A 19,175-nucleotide genomic window follows, 5' to 3' on the forward strand; every position below is an offset into this window, starting at 1 on the left:
CAGTGGTAGAACTTTTTTTGACTGATAAAACCAGCCTTCTGCCCCTATACTCACTCATATGTAGATGTAGTAACAGGCAAATGGCATGTTATCTCACTTTGTAGGTGAAAGTTCAGTGTGTACTTTGGGCCCTCACTCTTAGTTGAGATGTTTACATACTGTAATGACCACAGAACAGGCTGGTTTCTGAGGCCCAGAATATTAACAGATCTCTCACTACTCCATAGGTATAATGACAGCAAAATCAGAGGCTTACTCTCAAAATCACAGGAAGTGCTTTTTAATTAAAAATAGGGAACGGTTCCTGCTTGTTGGGCTTTGCTTTCCAACTGGGATTATGTAAAGCGAGGTTTTGCAGCAAGTATTGAATATCCTAATCTTTACTCCTTTGTTTGTCTCTTTCTAGGAGAAGCTCTGCCTACCACATCACATCCTAGAAGAAAAGGGCTTGGTAAAAGTGAGCATAACAGTTCAAGCATTGCTAGATGTAACCACAGTGAAACAAGCTTTATTCACATGAAACTACTATCTCTGCTGATACCAGCTCCACTGTGCCATCAAAGAAAAAAAGTACTGCCCATCTTTTCAAACTGCATTGAAAAAAAACAAAAAACAAACACTGCTCCAAGAGTATTCTTATACTTCTGATTTTAAAATCATCTTTCAGACTGAACACGTACGTCGAACTACAAACCAGAAACTAACAGAAACATTTTCTAGAGCAAAATGGCACTTCACTGCTTTTATAGCTCACTTTGTACAGTACTTACTAAAACAGCCACCTCTCTGCCACTTAAAAATGTGTGGAGTACACAGCTGTCTTGCAGCAAGATACCTTCGTATTATTAAACTAAGAATCAGTGTAATCATTTCGGGGGGGAGCCGGGAGAGTAAATCAGACTTCTACCACCTTAGGTTTTTCTGCAGTTGCTTCAGGCTATTGCCTTTTAAAAATATCCAGACATAAAATATTTATATAAATATTATTTATTAGTGAGTTGTTATTCATCCTTTGGATGCAAACTGTAAATTAGGAAACTGTATTTTATTACTGCTTTTTTGTGGTTAAACACTTTATTTTAATATAAATATTTAGTTATTTTTTATTCTACTTGGTGTGCAGTAGCTCTAGATCTCCGTAAATTGTATTTTCTAATATGTAAGATAAAAAGCAAACAACATAGGTGCTTTTATTAAAAGAACAGCTAGCTGGAATGGCATTCTCTATTTCTTGAATTTGTGGAACATTGGTAAAAATTTGTCTGCATTCCATTGACTTTCCTACATTCCAGTAGCACTTTTCCCCCCACTAGACTAAATTGGCTGAAACTGAGAGCACACCCATTTTATTTGTATATAGATGTTTTAAAAAAAAAAAAAGGAAAGATGTAAACTTGAAAAACAAATGTGAACAAATATTTTTGATTGCTTATTTTACTATGCACAAGACATTTAACTTTTGCCACAACAAAATGAGTGATGTGCATTAGGATCATGTGTCTTGAAATATAATTTTGCACTGTAACTTGATTTCTTTTAAAGACTACAGCACTACAGAACAAATAATAAAAAATAGCACAAGAACATTAATGAGAAGATTTACCAGGTAGCCAAAAAATTTTAATTGTTTTCTTCAATGATTCCTTCGAGAGGAGACAAAATTATTAAAATTGCCAAAGGCAGTCTCAAAGACCTGATCTTCCAGATCCAACCTGCTGGGTACAGTGCTTCTCCTTCTAGTCTCCATCATTTTCCCACAGAATTAAGCACAATGTTCTGTAGTGAATTTGCAGGATCAGACCTCTAATCCCACATCAGCAATAGGAAATAAAGTTCTTTTTCTTATCACTACTTTAAATTTTTTGACAAGATTTTTTTTGAAAGTGTGATTTATTATTAAACCATCACACGTTTTAGGTCAAAAAGCTCCAGCACAGCGATTCTCACAGTATCTGGAACGTCCATTTTTCTTTCAAAGGAGAAGCTAGTGATGTAACTTCAGCAAGCAGGAGAGGAAAGCTGGAGGTGGTGAAGAGGCTAGCTGCTAGGGGTCCGTGGTCACACAAGCAGGTACTCTGAAATGCGTAATGACAGAAAAGAGGCAATGTGGTGGGAGGACTAGGTATTTAAGCAAGAGAATGCAGAGAGAACTATTGCGTAAAGACTTTTTGGAAGAATGATGCATACTTGCAACTACTATGTATCTGGGCAAAGCTACATGCATGTTCACACAGACACTGCATTTAAAACCACCAGTAATCCAATAGCAGATTTTTAATGGTTAATACAGTATTTGAATTCAGGCTATGCTTTTTAATACCACAAATTGCCAATGTGCTGGCGTGTATTGACAGCAATGTGTTAGGAGGAGGACAGTGGACTCGCAGACAATGAGACGTACAGTATGCATGGAATATCCAGTTACTTCAACCAAAGCAAAAGCATTTATTTTATAGAGGGAACATTGACTTAAATTGTAATTTTGATTGGCAGCTAGCATATTGTTTCCTGTAACATGTACTGTGCACTTTAACACTAAATTAAAATGTATTTTAATATTTTACAGAGCTGCACAAATATCTGTTTTGTCAAAAAGCACGAACAATGTAAAGAAAATAAGTTTTCAAGTCAGAGTTTATCAAATTTTAAAAGCATTCAAAGATCGAGTATAAAAATAGGAATATTGATTTCTGCATCTTGAGGGATAAAATGCAGGTTTCCTGAGTATTTTTTTACAATGTATATATGGCAACATGAAGCTTTGTAATTATTATTTTGACAAATCTTGTTTTTTCATAATTAAAATCTTGGTTTTCTCCTGATAGTGTCTTTCTGTATTTGCTTGAAGTTGGCTGTAAATAAATAGCTCTAAATATTTTGTAATACAGCTTTTTTATGCAGTCTTAACCTGTATGTCTAAAACGAGAATCTTCACAAATCTTTGTACACTATTTATATGTGCAATAAAACATGCATGGCAAATCTATAATACCCTCAGCAGTGAACAGAATGTATATAGAAAATCTTTACTGTAGTTACAATTAAACTATATTATTTGTAGAAACCCTTTAATGACTACCCCTGTGACTGACAGTTTCTTGTCAAAGAGATGGTGTTTGGAGAGCTTAACCCTGGGAATGATGGATGAGGGTTTGGGGAGGGGGAAGATGATGATGTGACACAAATAAAGGAATTTTGCAGCTAAACTAGCAATAGGATGCAGCTGGTAACTGTTGGGTTGTTGGTTCGGTGTCAGTTCCTGCAAAGCTGCAGGAAGCTCATTTGCTGCCTCTGTTGCTTTAGATCTGCTGCCCGTCACGTAGTGAACAGCAGCAGCGGTGGAATTAACTGCGCTCTGCTCCCAGGGCTGGATGACCCGGTGGGCTCAGCTTGGGGAGAAGGGAGGCTCCACCTTCAGTTTGCTCCTGCTCACAGCCCCCTGGGAGAGTCGGTCGTTTTCCCGCTTCCCACTTCTCCGTACAGTGCAACCTTTCCCCTCCAGATTCCCAAAGATTATTCTGCAGGCTTTTGCTTTAACAAACAAAACCTGATGATTTCTTTATTCTAGTGAATCCAAGCAATAATGCAGTAACACTTTGTGACCTGGGGATAACCCGGTGTGACGGGGCTGTGCTGAGCTGCTTTGCCCTTCTCCCGTCCCTGCAGAAACAGGTAGTAGGGACCACTGCTTGTAGGTCATAGTATACAGCCTTCTCTTTCCCATGGGGGTTTCTAAAGTCATCTAAGTACAGATTCTGCTCGTTTCTCTAATGAAGCGTCTTTACCTTAACTGGCTGATTTTATGGCTGTATTTGTTCACTTCTGGTAGGGGATTTTGGAAGGAGAGGACCTTGCTGCAATAATCTCCTGAGGAGATCCTGCTTTGGATTGCCGAGGGAGCGTGAGCGCCTTTGCAGCTGTTGCGACACAAAGCCGGGATGGACTCATTGCTGCGTTAGAATCGGTGTCATTTAATCAGGAGTCCTGCAGCAGTCCTGCGGTGCTGCTCCTCCGCGAGCGCAGAGCCCGCTTAACAGCAGCCAGCACCGAGGGCCACCTCCAGCTGAGGTTTGAGCGTTGCCAACAGTAGAGATCTGACAGCCTCACGCAATTCTCATCGAGACGGTGCAGAGACACTCAGGGGCTGTAGCCGTCTGCACAACCGATTCCAGCGCCCAGGTCTGCTCAGGGGTCTGCGCTGTCCTGCACTTGCAGCCTGTGGACAAGGGCAGTTTGAGGGCCTTCTCAACCCTCTAGCACCAGTTTGAGAAGAACTCAGGGCAGTTTCTATAAAGCCTTGAGGTTATTGGCTTCCAAAGCAAGTTCATGGACTCACAAGGGCCCATCAGACGCTTACCTGAACCTGCTCCCGCTCACAAGTGAGGCAACTGGAAGTCCTTCCCAAGGAGGAAGGCAGCAGTGCGTGTAAGTGCTCAGTTTTATCAGGAACGCAAACAGTGTGGGAGGGCAGTCAGTTCTTAGAGGCACCAAGTGGACGATATTTTCAGCTCCAAAATTGTACCTGGGCAGTTGTATCTGATACGGTAATTGATCTCCTGCTGGACTGTAAATTAAAGATACAGGAAATAAAGCTCCCCACAATCATCCACAGTATAATGGGAAACTTAGAATTATGCCATATAAATGTATTAAGTATGAAAGAGGGTGTTTCCCCCCTACACACAGGGAAAGCTGTTTCCTACCTGTTTCCTGGTGGTTTAAAAGCCCTTACTTACAGTAAATTACAAGGTTAAGCCTGCTTTTTAATCTGCTCTAATCTAATGTGTAGGTGCATACACTCCTGTTAGGGAATGAAAGAAATGGGATGCCCCTTTCCCTTAAACACAATCTTAAGAATGCATTGGGCAAAAAATCCTAACTTTGACAAGACAACAAATGGAAATGTTTATCATTAGAAGTACCTGCACCAAGCTGAACACCCTGACTCCACTGCTACTCTGTCTGTAGTAGGGGGCACAAGGCTGCAGTGCAAGCACAGTGCACTTCTGCTCCAGCCCAGTAATTCATTTTCCCCCTGCTTACTGGGGGGGAAGAACAACCTGAAGAAGCTGTCACATATTAAATAAGCCTCTGAGCCAATTTTGCTGTTGTGGGAGTGGAAAAATTAAATGTTTAGCAATTGTGGCTTAAAATTTTTATGTCAGCACCCTGCTTTATAAGAAAGGAGGAGTCAGTGTCTATTGTAAATCCACACAGTGTGGAAAACTTGCATTCAGCATTTCAGAGAACTCACTCTTGCACCGTGCAGGGTCATATCTTCCCAGCCTTCTAAGCTTACTTCCAAACAGGCAGATGCAAGATTGATAGAAATCAGTACATAATTTAAGCCTGTCACCAGCAACAGAAATGTAAATTCCCAGCATCAGTCTCCCTGCAGTCTGGAATCTAGCAGGGGCCAGAGAAACAGGAGAGCGTTCAGCACTGCTTAGGAAAGCAAACCAATCCTACATCTACCCTAATATTTCCTCTGGCAAGAGTGAGTCAAGGTTTGAGCGATGATGCAGGTTCAGCTGAACCATGGGAAAGCAGATTTTTACAAGTGATCACTTGAACCCAAGACAAACAACTCACTGGAACAATCTGTGTTCTTGTCCCACACAAGGTAACTGGCAGAATTATACCACTGGGAACTATTTTAGATCTACAACTGTCAGGCCTAAATACTGCCGTCTTCTGTAAAATAAGCACTCTCGTTTTCAACAATGAGGTATCAGATTATCTATAGAAAGGGATTGCTTTTTTCAGATCTATTTATCAGTTTCCTCTCAGTCCTCTTAAGTCTTAAGAAACCCAGAAACACTGCACAAGCCTTTCACACTCAGCAACAAAGGCAAGTGGAGGGAAAAAAACCCTTTACTACAGACGGCTTCCTTCACATGGTTTTTAAGAGGTCTTTAAGTATCACCCACAAAATACTCTCCAGATTACTTGTTTGTTGTTAATAACGCACCAGACAGTAAACTACTCTGCACAGCAAGCTTCTGTCTGTATTCTCCACCAGACTTTGTCCTTGGAATGTATTTAGCCAGGCCAAGGAAAAAAAACACTGACCACCTCAGATTAATTAAGTAGCTTGATTGGTTGTGCCACTAATGACTTCCTTCAACATTAGGTGATGAAATGAACCCTGGTATTTAATTAGGTGAACAGGCACACTGTTGTTATTCATAGTCTCTGCATAGTTGCACTACAAACCATCTTGAGGTCCCAAGTACATACCCACATTCACAGTCTGAAATGAACTCATCTGCTAATTTTCATGTTGATCTAGAGCACAGCATGCACCTTCCTGGTGCTGAAAGTGTTTTCAAAGCATGCAAGAACATTCAAAATACTTACTCTAAAGCACACACATCAAATTAAGTGGGATTTTTATTTTCTTAACAGTACAGTCAGAAGATCTCCATTTTACAGACACTACTTCAGCAAATTATTTTTGTTTAGTTCACCTCTATCCCTTGATTCATATTGGACAGACGATGCTCACATCTAAATGGTTCAAGCATTGAGGTATTTTGCATGGTGTTTGATGTGGTCATTAATAAATGTAGCAATGAAAAAATAGCTGTGATCGTAGCCCTAGAAAAGAATGACAACAAATCAGCAAATACACATAGTTCATGACAAAGCAATCATGCTCAGGTCTCCTCTAGGAAAGTTAATGAATCTTCTGGTTTGACCTGTTTTAAGAAATCAAAAATACCTGTATTATATATAAAAACTGTGAAGGATACCTAACTAACAGGTTAAGTATATATGAACCCTAAGAAGCTAACCAAACAGAAGTACCTTAACCTGCCCTAATCTGGGCGTGTAAGTTAGAGATGGGTAACAGCGCGTGTCAGCTGCAGAGCGCAATGTGATGTGAGAGAATGGTTCCCCTCACTGGCACTGCCCTACTGGTAGAACACAGGGTATAAGGAGAACACAGCCCAGGTCTGAATTACTGCTCCATCACTATGCTAAAACGACATGTAAACCTCAGAACTACCCCACTTCGTCAGCACTAACTGTATCTTTTTGTGCAGGGTTTATGATAAATCAGAGGACGATCCCTCATTCTCCACAGCCAGGCCCCTCACTGGAGTCTGACTGGAAGTTGTCAGTTGCTTGCAAAGACTCCAGTGCTTTCAGGACAGTGCTGCTCTGGGTCTCTGCACTATAGGAAAGGGCAACCCTTCCACCCGGGCCTTTAAATGGATCTAAGACTTGAGGCAGTTACACACCTTTCCTGATTTACACAAACACATGCAAACTAAATCACAAAGTTTTATGCTAAACACAATACCCACAGCACAGATAAGGAATCCAGCAAAAGTACACCTGTCACTTTGCTTGGACGGTGACTGTGATACTGTTAAAAATCATTAATGCTGCTGCTTCGGCGGACCACTGGCAGCTTGAGTTACCATCAACAGATCAGTTTGTTGAAACTAAAATCATGACCCCACCTAGTGGTGAAATGCAGCTGAATCTGATGGATATTGCACTCCTTGATGGCTGCTATGAAGGAAAATGTCCTTCTCACCCTCTTCCTCACTTGGCCAGGGACAGACTCACAGATAAGTAAGGGAGAGCACATCCCATGAAGAAGAGAAACCCTCTTCACTACCTGCCACACAGACCCAAAAATCACAAAACAACCACCCAACAACCATGGACTGCAGAAGCAACTTGCCTGCTGCAGTCTAAAGACGACTGGGATTTTCTGCTCTGTGCAGGCAGCAATGAAGTTATCAGGCAGTAACTGGCCTGCTGAGAGAAACTGGTCATCTTTGCCTTGATCGATCAAGATATCCAGGTGAGAGTCTGGATAGGACTTCACAAGTTGTGTAGCATCGTACGCCTGCAGGAATAAAAGAGAAACAACGTTCAGTTACATGCATTAGCCTGGGTCAGATTTGCTGAGTGCAAGAAAAGAATGGCATGGATGGAGTACTGGGTGATACTGATCAGGTCACCAAACTGCACTTTGGAAAAGCAAAAAACTGGGGGAATTCCAGACAACTGAAAAGTAATACCCATGTTTTGAAAAGGGCAAAGGGGATGATCTAAGTAATTTCCAAACTGGCAGCTTGAGATCATTTCTGGACCAAACAAACTGTCCAGCCCAAGGCTAAATTCATACAGAATCAAACAGCAATATAGTCTAGTACCAATTCACATGCTTGTACAGAAACTAGATCCTGCCAAAATAACTTGGTATCTTGGTATAACTATTTGGGCAGCTAAAGGTTAAAACACTGGTGTAACAGATGGCAATTTTAAGCAGAAATAACGGAAATCAGAGGTTGTGTATCTGTGCAAAGGCAGGTCTAAGTTGATCTACTGGACTGGGTTTCCAGAAGAGTTTCAAAGCAAGTTAAGGGGCCAGAAAACATTTTTTTTTTCGAAATAAATTAATTATGTGAAGTGTAAGCAGGTTTAACTGGTGATTTTTAACTATACAAACTATTAATAACTGTGGAAGCAGCTAGTGCTCTCCATTCCTGTAATGTTTTAATCAGACCTGGATCTCTTCCTAAGAGATACTTTAATTCAATTTATGAGGGATTTAACTGCAGCTTGTGTTTATTTACAAGGAAATCAGAGTACCTGGTCACAATGATCCCTTCTAACTTACTTCTAGGGATACAGTGCAACATTCATGCTGAGATTAAAAATACTGAAGGGCTGCCCAAGTAATGCAGCAACAGGCATACAAACATTTTTGTATCTTAAGCCATGCATATACAGCTACTTATATTTCAAAATTAGGGCCCTGGAGCTAAAATCTAACTTTGCCTGGTTTAAGCCTGTTCTACAAGATACCAATTTCCCAGTATCCAATGGGCTCCTCTGCTATCTGCCTCCAACAGGCTGCCCCTGCAGATGCCATGAGGCTCATCAGTCCCTGAGCAGTTTGTAGCAGTCTCTCGTTTCAGGCTACTACAAAAAACAGCTGTTTTGTGTATTGAGAAACAGAGTTTTTGAGAAACAGGCCATAGCCTAACTCTGTTAAACTGCTCACTGCTTCCATGCAGTTCAGAAAGTCTCAGACTGCTCATAATTCTTCTTAGCGCAGATTTTAAGATCTTCATGAAACAGGGAGGAATTTAGTCAATTTGACGAGATCCTTCTATCTCATTACACGTGTTACAAGCACCATCAGGCAACAGCAATTCATATCCACCAGAAACACACAAGGCTTACCCATGCTTAGGGGTGCAGTCAAAGAGCAGTACCAGCTCAGAAGCACCCCAGAGTTTTGTTCCAGACTTCTGCTGCGATATCTCTACAGATCACTCATTCCTGCGGCATTAATGGACTGCGAGTCGGAACACATACCTCCCATTTGTTTACATCTGATCCCAGATATCCACCGAGGGCTTTCTTCCCCCACTGACACTGCATAGGGTTGCAGATAGGAGCAAACGCTGATACAGACTGTTCAGCAAGAAAGCATGAAAAAAAGGTATTTATTAAGAAAAGTGATTTCTGCTAACTAACAAGCAAATGAAAAGCATTTTCAAAAATTGTTTTGAAGTTACTGTCAAAACCCAGGACCCCCCCCAACCCTCTGAGGTGCCCCAACCATTACCCTACTTCCCTCTTATGTGTTCTTTCTAGCCCCACAGTTTTGTTTTCCTTTTTGCACATCAGCCAAGCTTCAAAACGCAGGACTAGAGGGCCAGTTCCCTTCCTTGTTGGGAGATGTTGGCTTGAATTCCCTTAAGCAGCAGAGTCTCAAGTCTACTGCGGGGTCAGCACGGTCAGAACGTGGGACCACTTCACCTCCAACTGGATTTTGGCAGAGCACAACAAAAGCCTGAGGCGTGGGGCTGCTCAGTCAGCCTAAACATGCAACACTGTCTCACAAATTTAGGTACCTCCAGGGTTACGGGGTCAAGAAAAGCGCATTTTAGATCACAGCTCCAGGTACTGGTGTCTGAAGTCCTAGCCCTATTCTTACATTCTTCTTTTGGATTCGGCCCTGGGACATCAATATTTCCACTCTCACGTCTTGCAAGAAATGGCAACAAACCACCTAAGACACTGCCTGTTCTTCTGGATTTTAGTATTTTCAATTTATTGTTTAATTCTTTTCGATGACACAATTCACAGTTAAGTGCCAACAGTGAAAATGGAAATTTTTGAACTGCTGGGTCCAAAAGATAAAAAGGAGAGATAAAAATAAAGCTTTATCTTACATTCAGCTCTCTTATAATGCCAAGCTAAGGACACTGAGCAAATGTTATGCTATTTTCAAAAATGCTGTTCCCTTTTTGCAGAAGCTGACTACAAAGTGCAGGCCCAGGACAGCCCATGAAAGGACTGACCCACAAAGGCAGAGCCCTTCACCTCTCAAACACCAATGCCCAGTTCTCCCTCAGAAATGCATTTTACACAAGCGTATCTCCAAAGAGGACAACAAAATTCCTCTCAGCCCTCATGAGTATAAAGGAAAGGCAAATCAGTTCCAGCATGTTTGATTTAGATTCAAGTAGAATACAAATGAACACAACTTCAGATGCCTCAACTACTCCAAAAATCAATCTTTAGGAAAGCTGACATACAAACCTCAGGGGGGAAAAAGAAAGCGGGGGAACGTCCTCCAGATACTATTCTGTGTGCAGTTCAGGTGCTTACAGTTACACTTGCTATCAGTTGGAGTTAATAGACTCTGTAGTAAATTCTCAGCAAGCACACATATAATGGTGGCGAAAAGGTTTGCTGGTAATAAAAGCTCCAAAATGAACAAGACAGGATTTGAAAAGATACAGCGAATCATACAATCAGATTTCTAGACAATACTGGCAGTATGAATTAACTCCAGAGCTAGAAGGAGCCTGTTTACATTTAAATGTAACAATTGGTTTGGAAGAGCTGTAGCATCATCTACAAGAAACTGGACTTTTCATAACTTTTAAAATTTGAAGATTTTTTTAAATTTCACTGATACTCACATTCCAGAGTACGTACTGCTACAACTACAACTATTTATACATTTAACGCTATAACAGAACTTGGTACTGTGTTTTCTTTCTTCACTTCTATAGAAATCTGTATAAGCCTTAGTATATCTCGTAAGCTGTATTATATCTTACTTTGTACTTTCCAGGATTCTTCAGAGCAAGAATAAGAGCTCCATGACCTCCCATGGAATGCCCAAAAATAGACATCCGTTCAGGGTCAGTTGGAAAATTGGCATTTATTAGTTTAGGCAGCTGTAAAGGAACAACAGTGTAATAAAAATGTTAAAGCAACTTCAGTATGTTTATGGAAAAAAGCACGCAAATAACTAATGTGTTTTAATGCCAGAAAGCCACTAAAACCAAAGGCACATCTTTGGTTCTAGCCTGACTTTTGTGATAATGGCCTGAAAGCAATTTGAATGGGACTGTAAAATCAAAAGGAAACAATTCATCTGATAATAAGTAACTCAGACTATCTCTACAGAAATCTCTCATAAACCTGTAACAAAAGATGTGGGAATTTTGTAATAAATATAGCCTTATTTTAATAGATACTTAAGTATGTATGTGCTCCTATAAGTGACCAGAACGGCAAATCATCCTTGGGAGATTACTTGCTCCCCATATTCCTATCAACTTTAGTTTTAATCCAGACCACAAAAACCACATGCGGAGTAAACTGGACACTCACCTTTCTAATATATATCTCAAGGATCTACTATTACATTCAGTTAAGGGAAATAAAAACAAACCCATCACCCCACCCTCCCCAGACAGACAGTGAAAACAGTCTAAATGAGCAATACAGTCAAAGTACTGGTGCAGTGAAACACAGTGGGTTGTTTCAGAAGCAGCAGAGCAGAGGTTTTACAACAGTGGAGATTGCACAACTAACGAATCAAGATTAGAAGTGTAGGCCAGCCCTGTGGCATCTCTGCCAGAAAAGCAGACTCAAGGAGCTCCTGCTCAAGCCTTGTCAGGTCTTATCACCTCTGTGCTGCAATTCACTCCCTCCTCAGTTCTATGATGGTATCTGTTTGGTAAGGAAAGGCCTAACAACTGGATAAATCCAATCACTGAAATAATAAAGATTAAAAAAGAAGTAACAAATTCTTTTAATAAAAGAGGAAAGCAAGAAAACGACAAACCATCCACAGGCTATCAAGATCACTTTAAGCAAGCTTTGGTGCTAGGAACAAAGAGCATGACTGAACCACACCCCTTCTCTTACCCAACACCACCAGGACAACCCAGCAGCAAAGTTACCTCATCCTTTATGTAGGAATACATCCTATAGTTTGTTTTCCAAGGATCTTCAGTGGCATCCACATAAAAACCAGCACCAGTGCCAAAATCCCAGCTTTCATCTTCCCCTTCGATATTGCAGCCACCTACCATGAAAAATCTTTCTATAGTTACTGTCTTCCCTTTACTAGATGTTCAGAATTGGACAACCTGCCATACAAATCAGAGACTCTGGACACGAGTTTCCCAATCAACATGTCTCTACCCCTCCAGCTATAAGACAATTCAGATTTTCATTCATTAGTAGTGTTTTCAAGTGTTATTTCAACAACAGTCTCAAAATGCCACTTACATATTATCTACAGATGTATCCAACTTCTAACTTGTTTCAGTAAGGCTTCATAAATAAACATAACATACAGATGTCTCCTAAACTAATTCTGTAAAGCTTCATCCAATTCACCCAGGGACTTATTCAAAAGTTGGCACTTGTTAATTGATGCTATCTGCTTAATTCAGTTATTAGACCTCATCTTATCAAGCACAAGAAACTATGTGAGAAACAGAAACTGTACAAAATTTTCTTTCCCCCAGAAGGACAGAAACATATATCACCAAATGTCCAGACTAATTTATGTGCTTCAAATAATGTCTGCTACACCTCCCTCTTTCAGATTCAACAGCATAATAACACATACTGTTCCCATCATTTTTAAGTTTATAACTCTACCTTTTCTGCAATTCATTTCATTGCTCCCACCTATAACTCCCCATAAAACTTCAGTAATTTCTTCTTTGAGTAACTGCAGGCTTGCATCCTCTTTTCCAAGGCTACACTTTCAAACTAAATTTGCAGATGTTTCCTTGAAAGTCAATACATCACATCCAGTCCTCTCTTACTCTCCCTTTGATTAGCCTGTGATTTACCAGCCTGGTTTGCAGAACAGAATGTAATATTTCAAGGTATATGTGACAGGAAATAATGGCCTCCCTTTCTCCAAAATTTCCTAGTTTCTGCAATCTGAAATTACATGGCCTTTCACCACTGTCAGATTACACTGCAAACCCATGTGTAATTTGACAGTCCCTGACAATTTGTGCAGAGATACCTGCCACCCTGTCACAGTGTGAAATCAGATTTTTACAAGGATCAAAGTTGAGTTTGCTCCACTGACATGCCCTTGAACACTGAGTGATTTTGTAACTTAACAGTCCAGCAGTCACAAGGACTGGAGTTGCTTACACAACAAGCTGGATACAAAAAGTCTAACTTCAGTCCCTCGGAGATAAGACAAAAACTCAGAAAGTTCTGCCAGGCAATGAAGGCAGTGCTGATTCTGCTAAAAGAAATTTAACAGAAGCCTTGAAAAAAGAAATTTGAAAAGGAACCTGCAAAATATTGCTCAGCACACCTGTCTGGAAAAGCAAAGCCCTATGAAGAAGGAAAAGTAAAGTCTATCAGGGCCTGACAGAGGGTCTGTAATGACAGGTATTTCATGTTTTCATGCAGTATTTTTCCCCATACAGATACATCTCCTAGCTCCTGAAAGGTAATTCTCATGTAGTCATAACTACACAGTTAAAAAGCACATAAAAGCATTCTCACTACATATGCTCAGATCTCTTAATTTGTGTTTACATTTGAACTGCTCTTCACTTGTTTCTCCAGACAGCTCAAAGATATTTAAGAACATTTGGGGTCTCTGAGCTAAAATCTAAGAGTATAATATGAAATACGTACTGAAATTCATCTAAACAGCAGAGCAATCCTGATCAATTAGACTAAAAGGCAAGAGAGAAGTTGCAGAGGGTTTTAAAAGAAAATGGACAAAGCCATGAACTATGCAAATGCAGTCACACATCGAGAGAGACAACTTAGCACTAAAAACAAGACCCAGTATAATTACCCCATGTGAATAATGCAAAGGCCGGTTGCCCATCTCTAGTCTGCAGCAAACAGCAACAATGAAGTATAAAGTTCATTAATACACAAGTTTTGCTCTTCTGTCCCTCTTCATTAGAAACATGCATTTCTGTTCTTTGACCTGACATGACTGCAAAACCTAGATGTGTGCAATATTTTCTGGAAAGAACGTCACTTCATTCCCATATTACCTGTGTTCAGATCTGACTCAGTAAAGCTTGCGAAATATTAGAAGACTGCCACCCTTGTACACAGCCGTCACGAGACTTTAGCAGAATCCAGCAAATGCTAAACATAATACACTGAATCACCAAAAGACTGTATTTCCCGTAACTGCAGACCCACCATTTTCAGGTTTCCTGTACCACACACAAGCTCATCCTTATACAAATAACAGCACATCGTTTAAAAAAGTCATTCATCAGTAGTCTATTGCAGCTGCAGGGGGGAAGGGTTTCCTCTGCTTTTCTAAGTACTGGAATCGTCTGGAGACATGTATATAATTGGCTTTAGAAGACAGAACACAATAAAGAGTAAACATTACATCGCTGTTTGACAACACAGTTCTACAGATTTTTTTAAAGTTTCAGCAAGCCACAAAGTACAGGCAAGTGTCTCTGATAACACATGCCTCGTTTTCCTTTTCTTCCCTCTCCTCCTTCGTGCTGAACTCAATGGCCTCCCTTTGTTCTAGTTTTAGTGCCATCAAAATAAGAGTTTCAAACGTCAAGCCTTCACTACCATGTTATTAAGAATATAGACAATATAATCTAGCAAACAATGCAAGATATAGAGGTGAGGTCATATTCTGACTCAGGTGGGTAACACACTTTGTAGCAAACTGCAGCACTCCATTCTTTGAGGATAAAGACAGTGTACTTCAGAGTAACAACTGTTATCATGTCTCTTGTTAAAACTTACGTGGGCTTGTGTCTGGAGCGACTACAATAAGGCCATGTTCAGCTGCAGCTTGATGAAAACCAGCTTTCGTTATAAAATTCTGTTCTGTGCAAGTTAACCCTGGAGAAATAAAAATATCATGGGTTACACATTGCTCACAGCACACCAGTTTCAAAAACCTTCTTGACAGAAAAGGTTTTGAATAAACAGGGGGATTCCTATCTCCATAAACATGGAAAAGTCTTTTCACTAGGTTCAGCAATACTTAATAATCCACAGAAACAGACACAGTTGCACTTTCACATCTAGTCACGCTAACATTTGATGAGAAACAGGTCAATGTGTGCTCTGTACCCCCTTGAGCATATACCCACTCATGTGGCATATACAGTTTCCTCAAGTACTGTATATTTAAATCCATTGACTACAGACACTGTTGCTATGGTTAACATTGTTAACTTCTGACATCTAACCCTGCAACTGTATTTTTCTCTCTACCACCATTTCAGCTGTTCGCATCACAGAATTATACATGTGATCTGACAAATCCTACACCCTTCAGACAGGATAAAGGCCCATAAGCACTCTGGTTCCAAAACCCACAGCAATCCGTGTCTTCTGTACTGCAGCAGGCCCAGTTGAAGACCAATTGCAAGCAAATAATACTGCACACCAGTATTTCAACTTTTCTTCACTGTGTGAGAGGGGTTAATGATTCTAGTTTTCTCTGAGGACAAGTTGCAAATAACCTAATTTGACTGACATATGAGCCAAGACAGCATGGTTTAGATTCAAAAAATAAATGCGATCCATGACTTGGAGCTCTTCAGACAATTTTGATGCTTCCAACTTCAAGGGCAAACATTTTTACCGGGTCCACTGTCACTGGCCAAATCAGACCTACAAGCTATTTTGTGAAATGAATACATACAAGGAATATAGTCTCCACACTACCAGTCAGTTCTCCAACTTTCTAAACACAAGTCTCAGTATAGCAACTCCTAAAATTACAGAACAGACAGAGCTTCTGCTTCTCATTTTGAATAATAGAAAAGAAAAAAAGATGTAATTAATTAATCCTGGAGCCACCACCAACATAAATCTGACCATTCTGAAAGCAATGCCTTAACATTATTTATGCACTTTTGGTGCAAGACCCAGCTCTGTTGGGAGATGACAGAAATAGGGTGGAGGAACAAAGCCAGGATAACTGGGAGCACAGTCTCATCCCAGCTTGCCTTACATCCAGCTAGAGAGCAGCTGGACGGGACACCGCAGGAGCTGGAGAGATGAAGAAACGATGCTGTGGATGAGACAACTTCACTTCTGCCACACAACCCTCCTCAGTCCTGGCCCTTTCTGATCCCACAGGGTTACCTCACTCTAGATGTGCTTGTGCAGCACAGCTAACAGCACCTCCCCTTCCAAGTTCACCAGTTGCTCCCTGCACTCAAAATAAGGTGAAGTCCAGAGGACAAATTTGCTGGCTCTCATGGGCTAGATTTTGCCCCCTATCCTGTCAGCTGAAGCAGTCTGTCATGGACAAGGGGAAGCAGGAGGTGTCCCAATGGGAAGGCCTTTCGGGAGAACCTTTAAATATATATGTTTTAGAACAAAAAGTAAGTACATTTTAGAAAAAAAGGGTAGACCATATTGAACACTGAGCATTTTATAACACAATCTGGTAGGCTAACCCCTGAGGCCATCTGCATCCAACTTTTTATCACAATACACTCAAGAGTAAATGCATGTTCCAGAAGACAGTATTTTGCAGATTGCAAGAGCTGCCACTGTAGTACCTCTACATCAGGTTTTCAGTAACTGTAGTGCAGTAGCTTAAACATGCTTAACATTATATTTTTTACATTACTAAAATTCATGTTACTTACCTGAGAGCCAATACAGCACAGGACACTTTCCGGTTTCTGCTTTTGGAGGCAAGTAGATTCCAAATTTCATTTTGCATTTTAGCTCTGCACTGTATTAATAAAATACTCCTTGTTATCACCACTACTAAATTAAGAAGGTCACTAACATTAAAAAAAGAAAGCTGAATCAAAGCATTTCGTTCAAAGGGAGATTTGGTCAGTGAATTATAACAACTAAGTTAAGAAATAAAGTGAAAAGCAATTCTAAAACTCAGCCTTAGCCTCCTGAATTGACAACAGCTAACCTTCCTACCTTGTTCTGGATATATTTAAAACAGAGACTTACAATCAGACACATTCTTGCAGTGCTGCTATCTGAGAACAGTCTGAAAATTGAATTTTGAACCCCAGCAATATTTAACTTGAGCTCTATTAAACTGGAAAGTAATTTTTACTGAAGAACACATCCACATCACTTGCAGAACACACCCTGCACAGCATGCCCCAGCAAGAGAGGTTTTCATGCTAAGCCTACAGAGTAACCAATTGACCAGTTAATACTAAAGCCTAAAATTGTCAATAAAAGCTTATCTAAGCATAACTGATGATTTCTTTTTCTTTGGACCAGAAATGAAATAAAACCCAAATGTTTTTCTGTTCACCTTCATCAAACAAGAATCTATCTACTGCATCTGTCTGCTCACAGCATTTTTTAAGAGTGCATGGAAGTGAAATGTTCAGTAGAGTGAATGGAACTTTGTACACGCGGCGGTTCTTTGTGCTGCAAAGAGGGCAACCCAAACTAACGGAGCTCCATTTTCAAAGCTAAAAATACTGACTTCCCATCCCAGATCTGCAGCATTAAGTGTACTAGACATGTTAAACATTAACACAGAAATATAAGAACACAGCCAAAGCCGCAGTAGACAGCATTCGTTAGTGAAATAAGGGTATTAGCGAGAACACGCTATTTTTTCTGCAGACTGAGAACACTGATAGCAATGATAGTATGGATTCACTGCCCCATGCTAAACATTTGTGTTGCTTTTGTAGCATTTACCTGTCATGTTCAAACACCTTCTGGAAACCCTCAAAGCATTTGTTGCTGGAAACCTGCTTCAGTGCCATGGCTTTAACTGTAAAAAAAGGAGCAAGTTAAATTTGAAAATAGAACATTCCTGGACTCATAGTGAGTTACGAGAACAGAAAAGTTGAATACAACTTAAAACATCTTTGTTTAATATCACAGTTTTTCTGAAGAATGAACCTCCTGCAAACATTCTGATCTTTTGTTAACTATTTCCCCATAGAAATGGAGAGGAGGGGGAGCTGAACTCTTGCCAGCTGAACTGAAAAAGCCTTCCTGCTTTCCTAGAGACCCACATCTCCAGTCACCTTTTCCTCTGCAGTAACTGCAGCTCGCTCTTTGTCTGTCACAGTCATGGGAGTTTTAAAACAGCTGGGAGTGCACTAGTAGCAAACTGGCTAAGGAAACTCGGGAAGGCTGACGCAAAGGGAGATGCTGTCGGTTTGCATGGATGGCAAGGCCAAACAAGCAGCTGAAAGGGGAAGAGGCCTGAAGGGTCAGCACACAAGAAAATCGTGAGGAGAAACCAGGTAACATCAGACCAGGTAACAAATGTCAACACGAAATGCCAAAATGCCCCTTATACCTGTGCACTGCTCTGGTGCAGCATAGGGCAAGAAAATCCACGCACCACGGCCAGCCCTCGGGGCCTGTTCATCGCCCTCTACCGTGTTACACCCATCCCGACGGCAGCACCAACCCAGAGGCCGCGGGAGCAGCACGAAGGGCCGGGCCGCGCCTGGGCTGGGCACCCCCATGTCCGTTCCCACCCCACCAGTCGTGCCCGCCGCACTCCAGCGCTCCCCCGTCCCTCCCGCGGGCCCTCCCGCCCTCGGGCACACCCACAGGCAGCGATCGCCGGGCCTCGGCCGCCCGTCCGCTGGCTGGGCCCGAGGGCCCGCCCGGGCCTGCCGCCGCCGCCCCGCTCTCCCTGCAGGGAGGCCCCGGCCCGCCCGCGGGCTCCCCGCCCGGAGCTGCCCGCCCCGGCGCCGGCTCGGCGTCCCGTTCCCCCGCTCCCTTACCGCGGAGGAGCGGCGGGGCCGAGCGGCAGACGGCGCGGGCGAGCGGGCGGTCGCTGTGCGGGCGCGGCCTCTCGCCGCCCCGCCCGCGGCCGTGGCCCTGGCCCCGGCCCGCCCCCGGTCCGCCGCCGGCTGCTTCCCGCCCGCCATGGGGCC

At 41.7% G+C, this 19,175-nt stretch overlaps 2 protein-coding genes across 10 annotated transcripts in view; one reads left to right on the forward strand and one right to left on the reverse strand.

Annotated features, from left to right (window-relative positions):
- The window catches only part of LRCH1 (leucine rich repeats and calponin homology domain containing 1), a 135,473-nt gene extending 132,395 nt beyond the window's left edge, over window positions 1–3,078 (forward strand). For all 8 annotated transcript variants that reach the window (XR_012622055.1, XR_012622058.1, XR_012622056.1 and 5 more), the window contains one exon: window positions 407–3,078. Coding sequence is in view for 3 of the 8 variants with exons in the window: in XM_074815671.1 (XP_074671772.1) it covers window positions 407–520 (114 nt within the window). In the remaining 5 variants the exon portion in view is untranslated. The remainder of the gene's footprint in view (window positions 1–406) is intronic.
- A 3,297-nt stretch (window positions 3,079–6,375) lies between these two features.
- On the reverse strand, window positions 6,376–19,124 carry ESD (esterase D). 2 transcript variants are annotated; one of them, XM_074815677.1, is made up of 9 exons: window positions 19,023–19,124; window positions 17,974–18,049; window positions 16,935–17,023; window positions 15,067–15,165; window positions 12,243–12,367; window positions 11,109–11,228; window positions 9,349–9,447; window positions 7,700–7,867; window positions 6,376–6,600 (listed from the first exon to the last, which is right to left on the reverse strand). In XM_074815677.1, the coding sequence occupies exons 2-9, from the start codon at window positions 18,039–18,041 to the stop codon at window positions 6,520–6,522; spliced, it is 849 nt and encodes a 282-aa protein (XP_074671778.1). In that variant the 5' UTR covers window positions 18,042–18,049; window positions 19,023–19,124; the 3' UTR covers window positions 6,376–6,519. The 2 variants fall into 2 exon arrangements, with proteins under 2 accessions (XP_074671778.1, XP_074671777.1); XM_074815676.1 differs by lacking the exon at window positions 19,023–19,124 and adding an exon at window positions 18,587–18,727.
- Window positions 19,125–19,175: the final 51 nt, after the last annotated feature.

This window comes from Strix aluco, chromosome 2, assembly GCF_031877795.1.
Source record: "Strix aluco isolate bStrAlu1 chromosome 2, bStrAlu1.hap1, whole genome shotgun sequence".
Taxonomy (NCBI): Eukaryota; Metazoa; Chordata; class Aves; order Strigiformes; family Strigidae; genus Strix; species Strix aluco.

Coding starts and splice junctions, on each gene's coding strand:
- ESD (XM_074815677.1), bottom strand. CDS start 18,041: ATGGCACTGAAGCAGGTTTCCAGCAACAAATGCTTTGAGGGTTTCCAG. Junction 7,868..9,348: donor CAGATGTAAACAAATGGGAG/GTATGTGTTCCG, acceptor TTATTCCTGCAG/GCGTACGATGCTACACAACT. Junction 6,601..7,699: donor TCGTCTTTAGACTGCAGCAG/GCAAGTTGCTTC, acceptor ATTCTTTTCTAG/GGCTACGATCACAGCTATTT.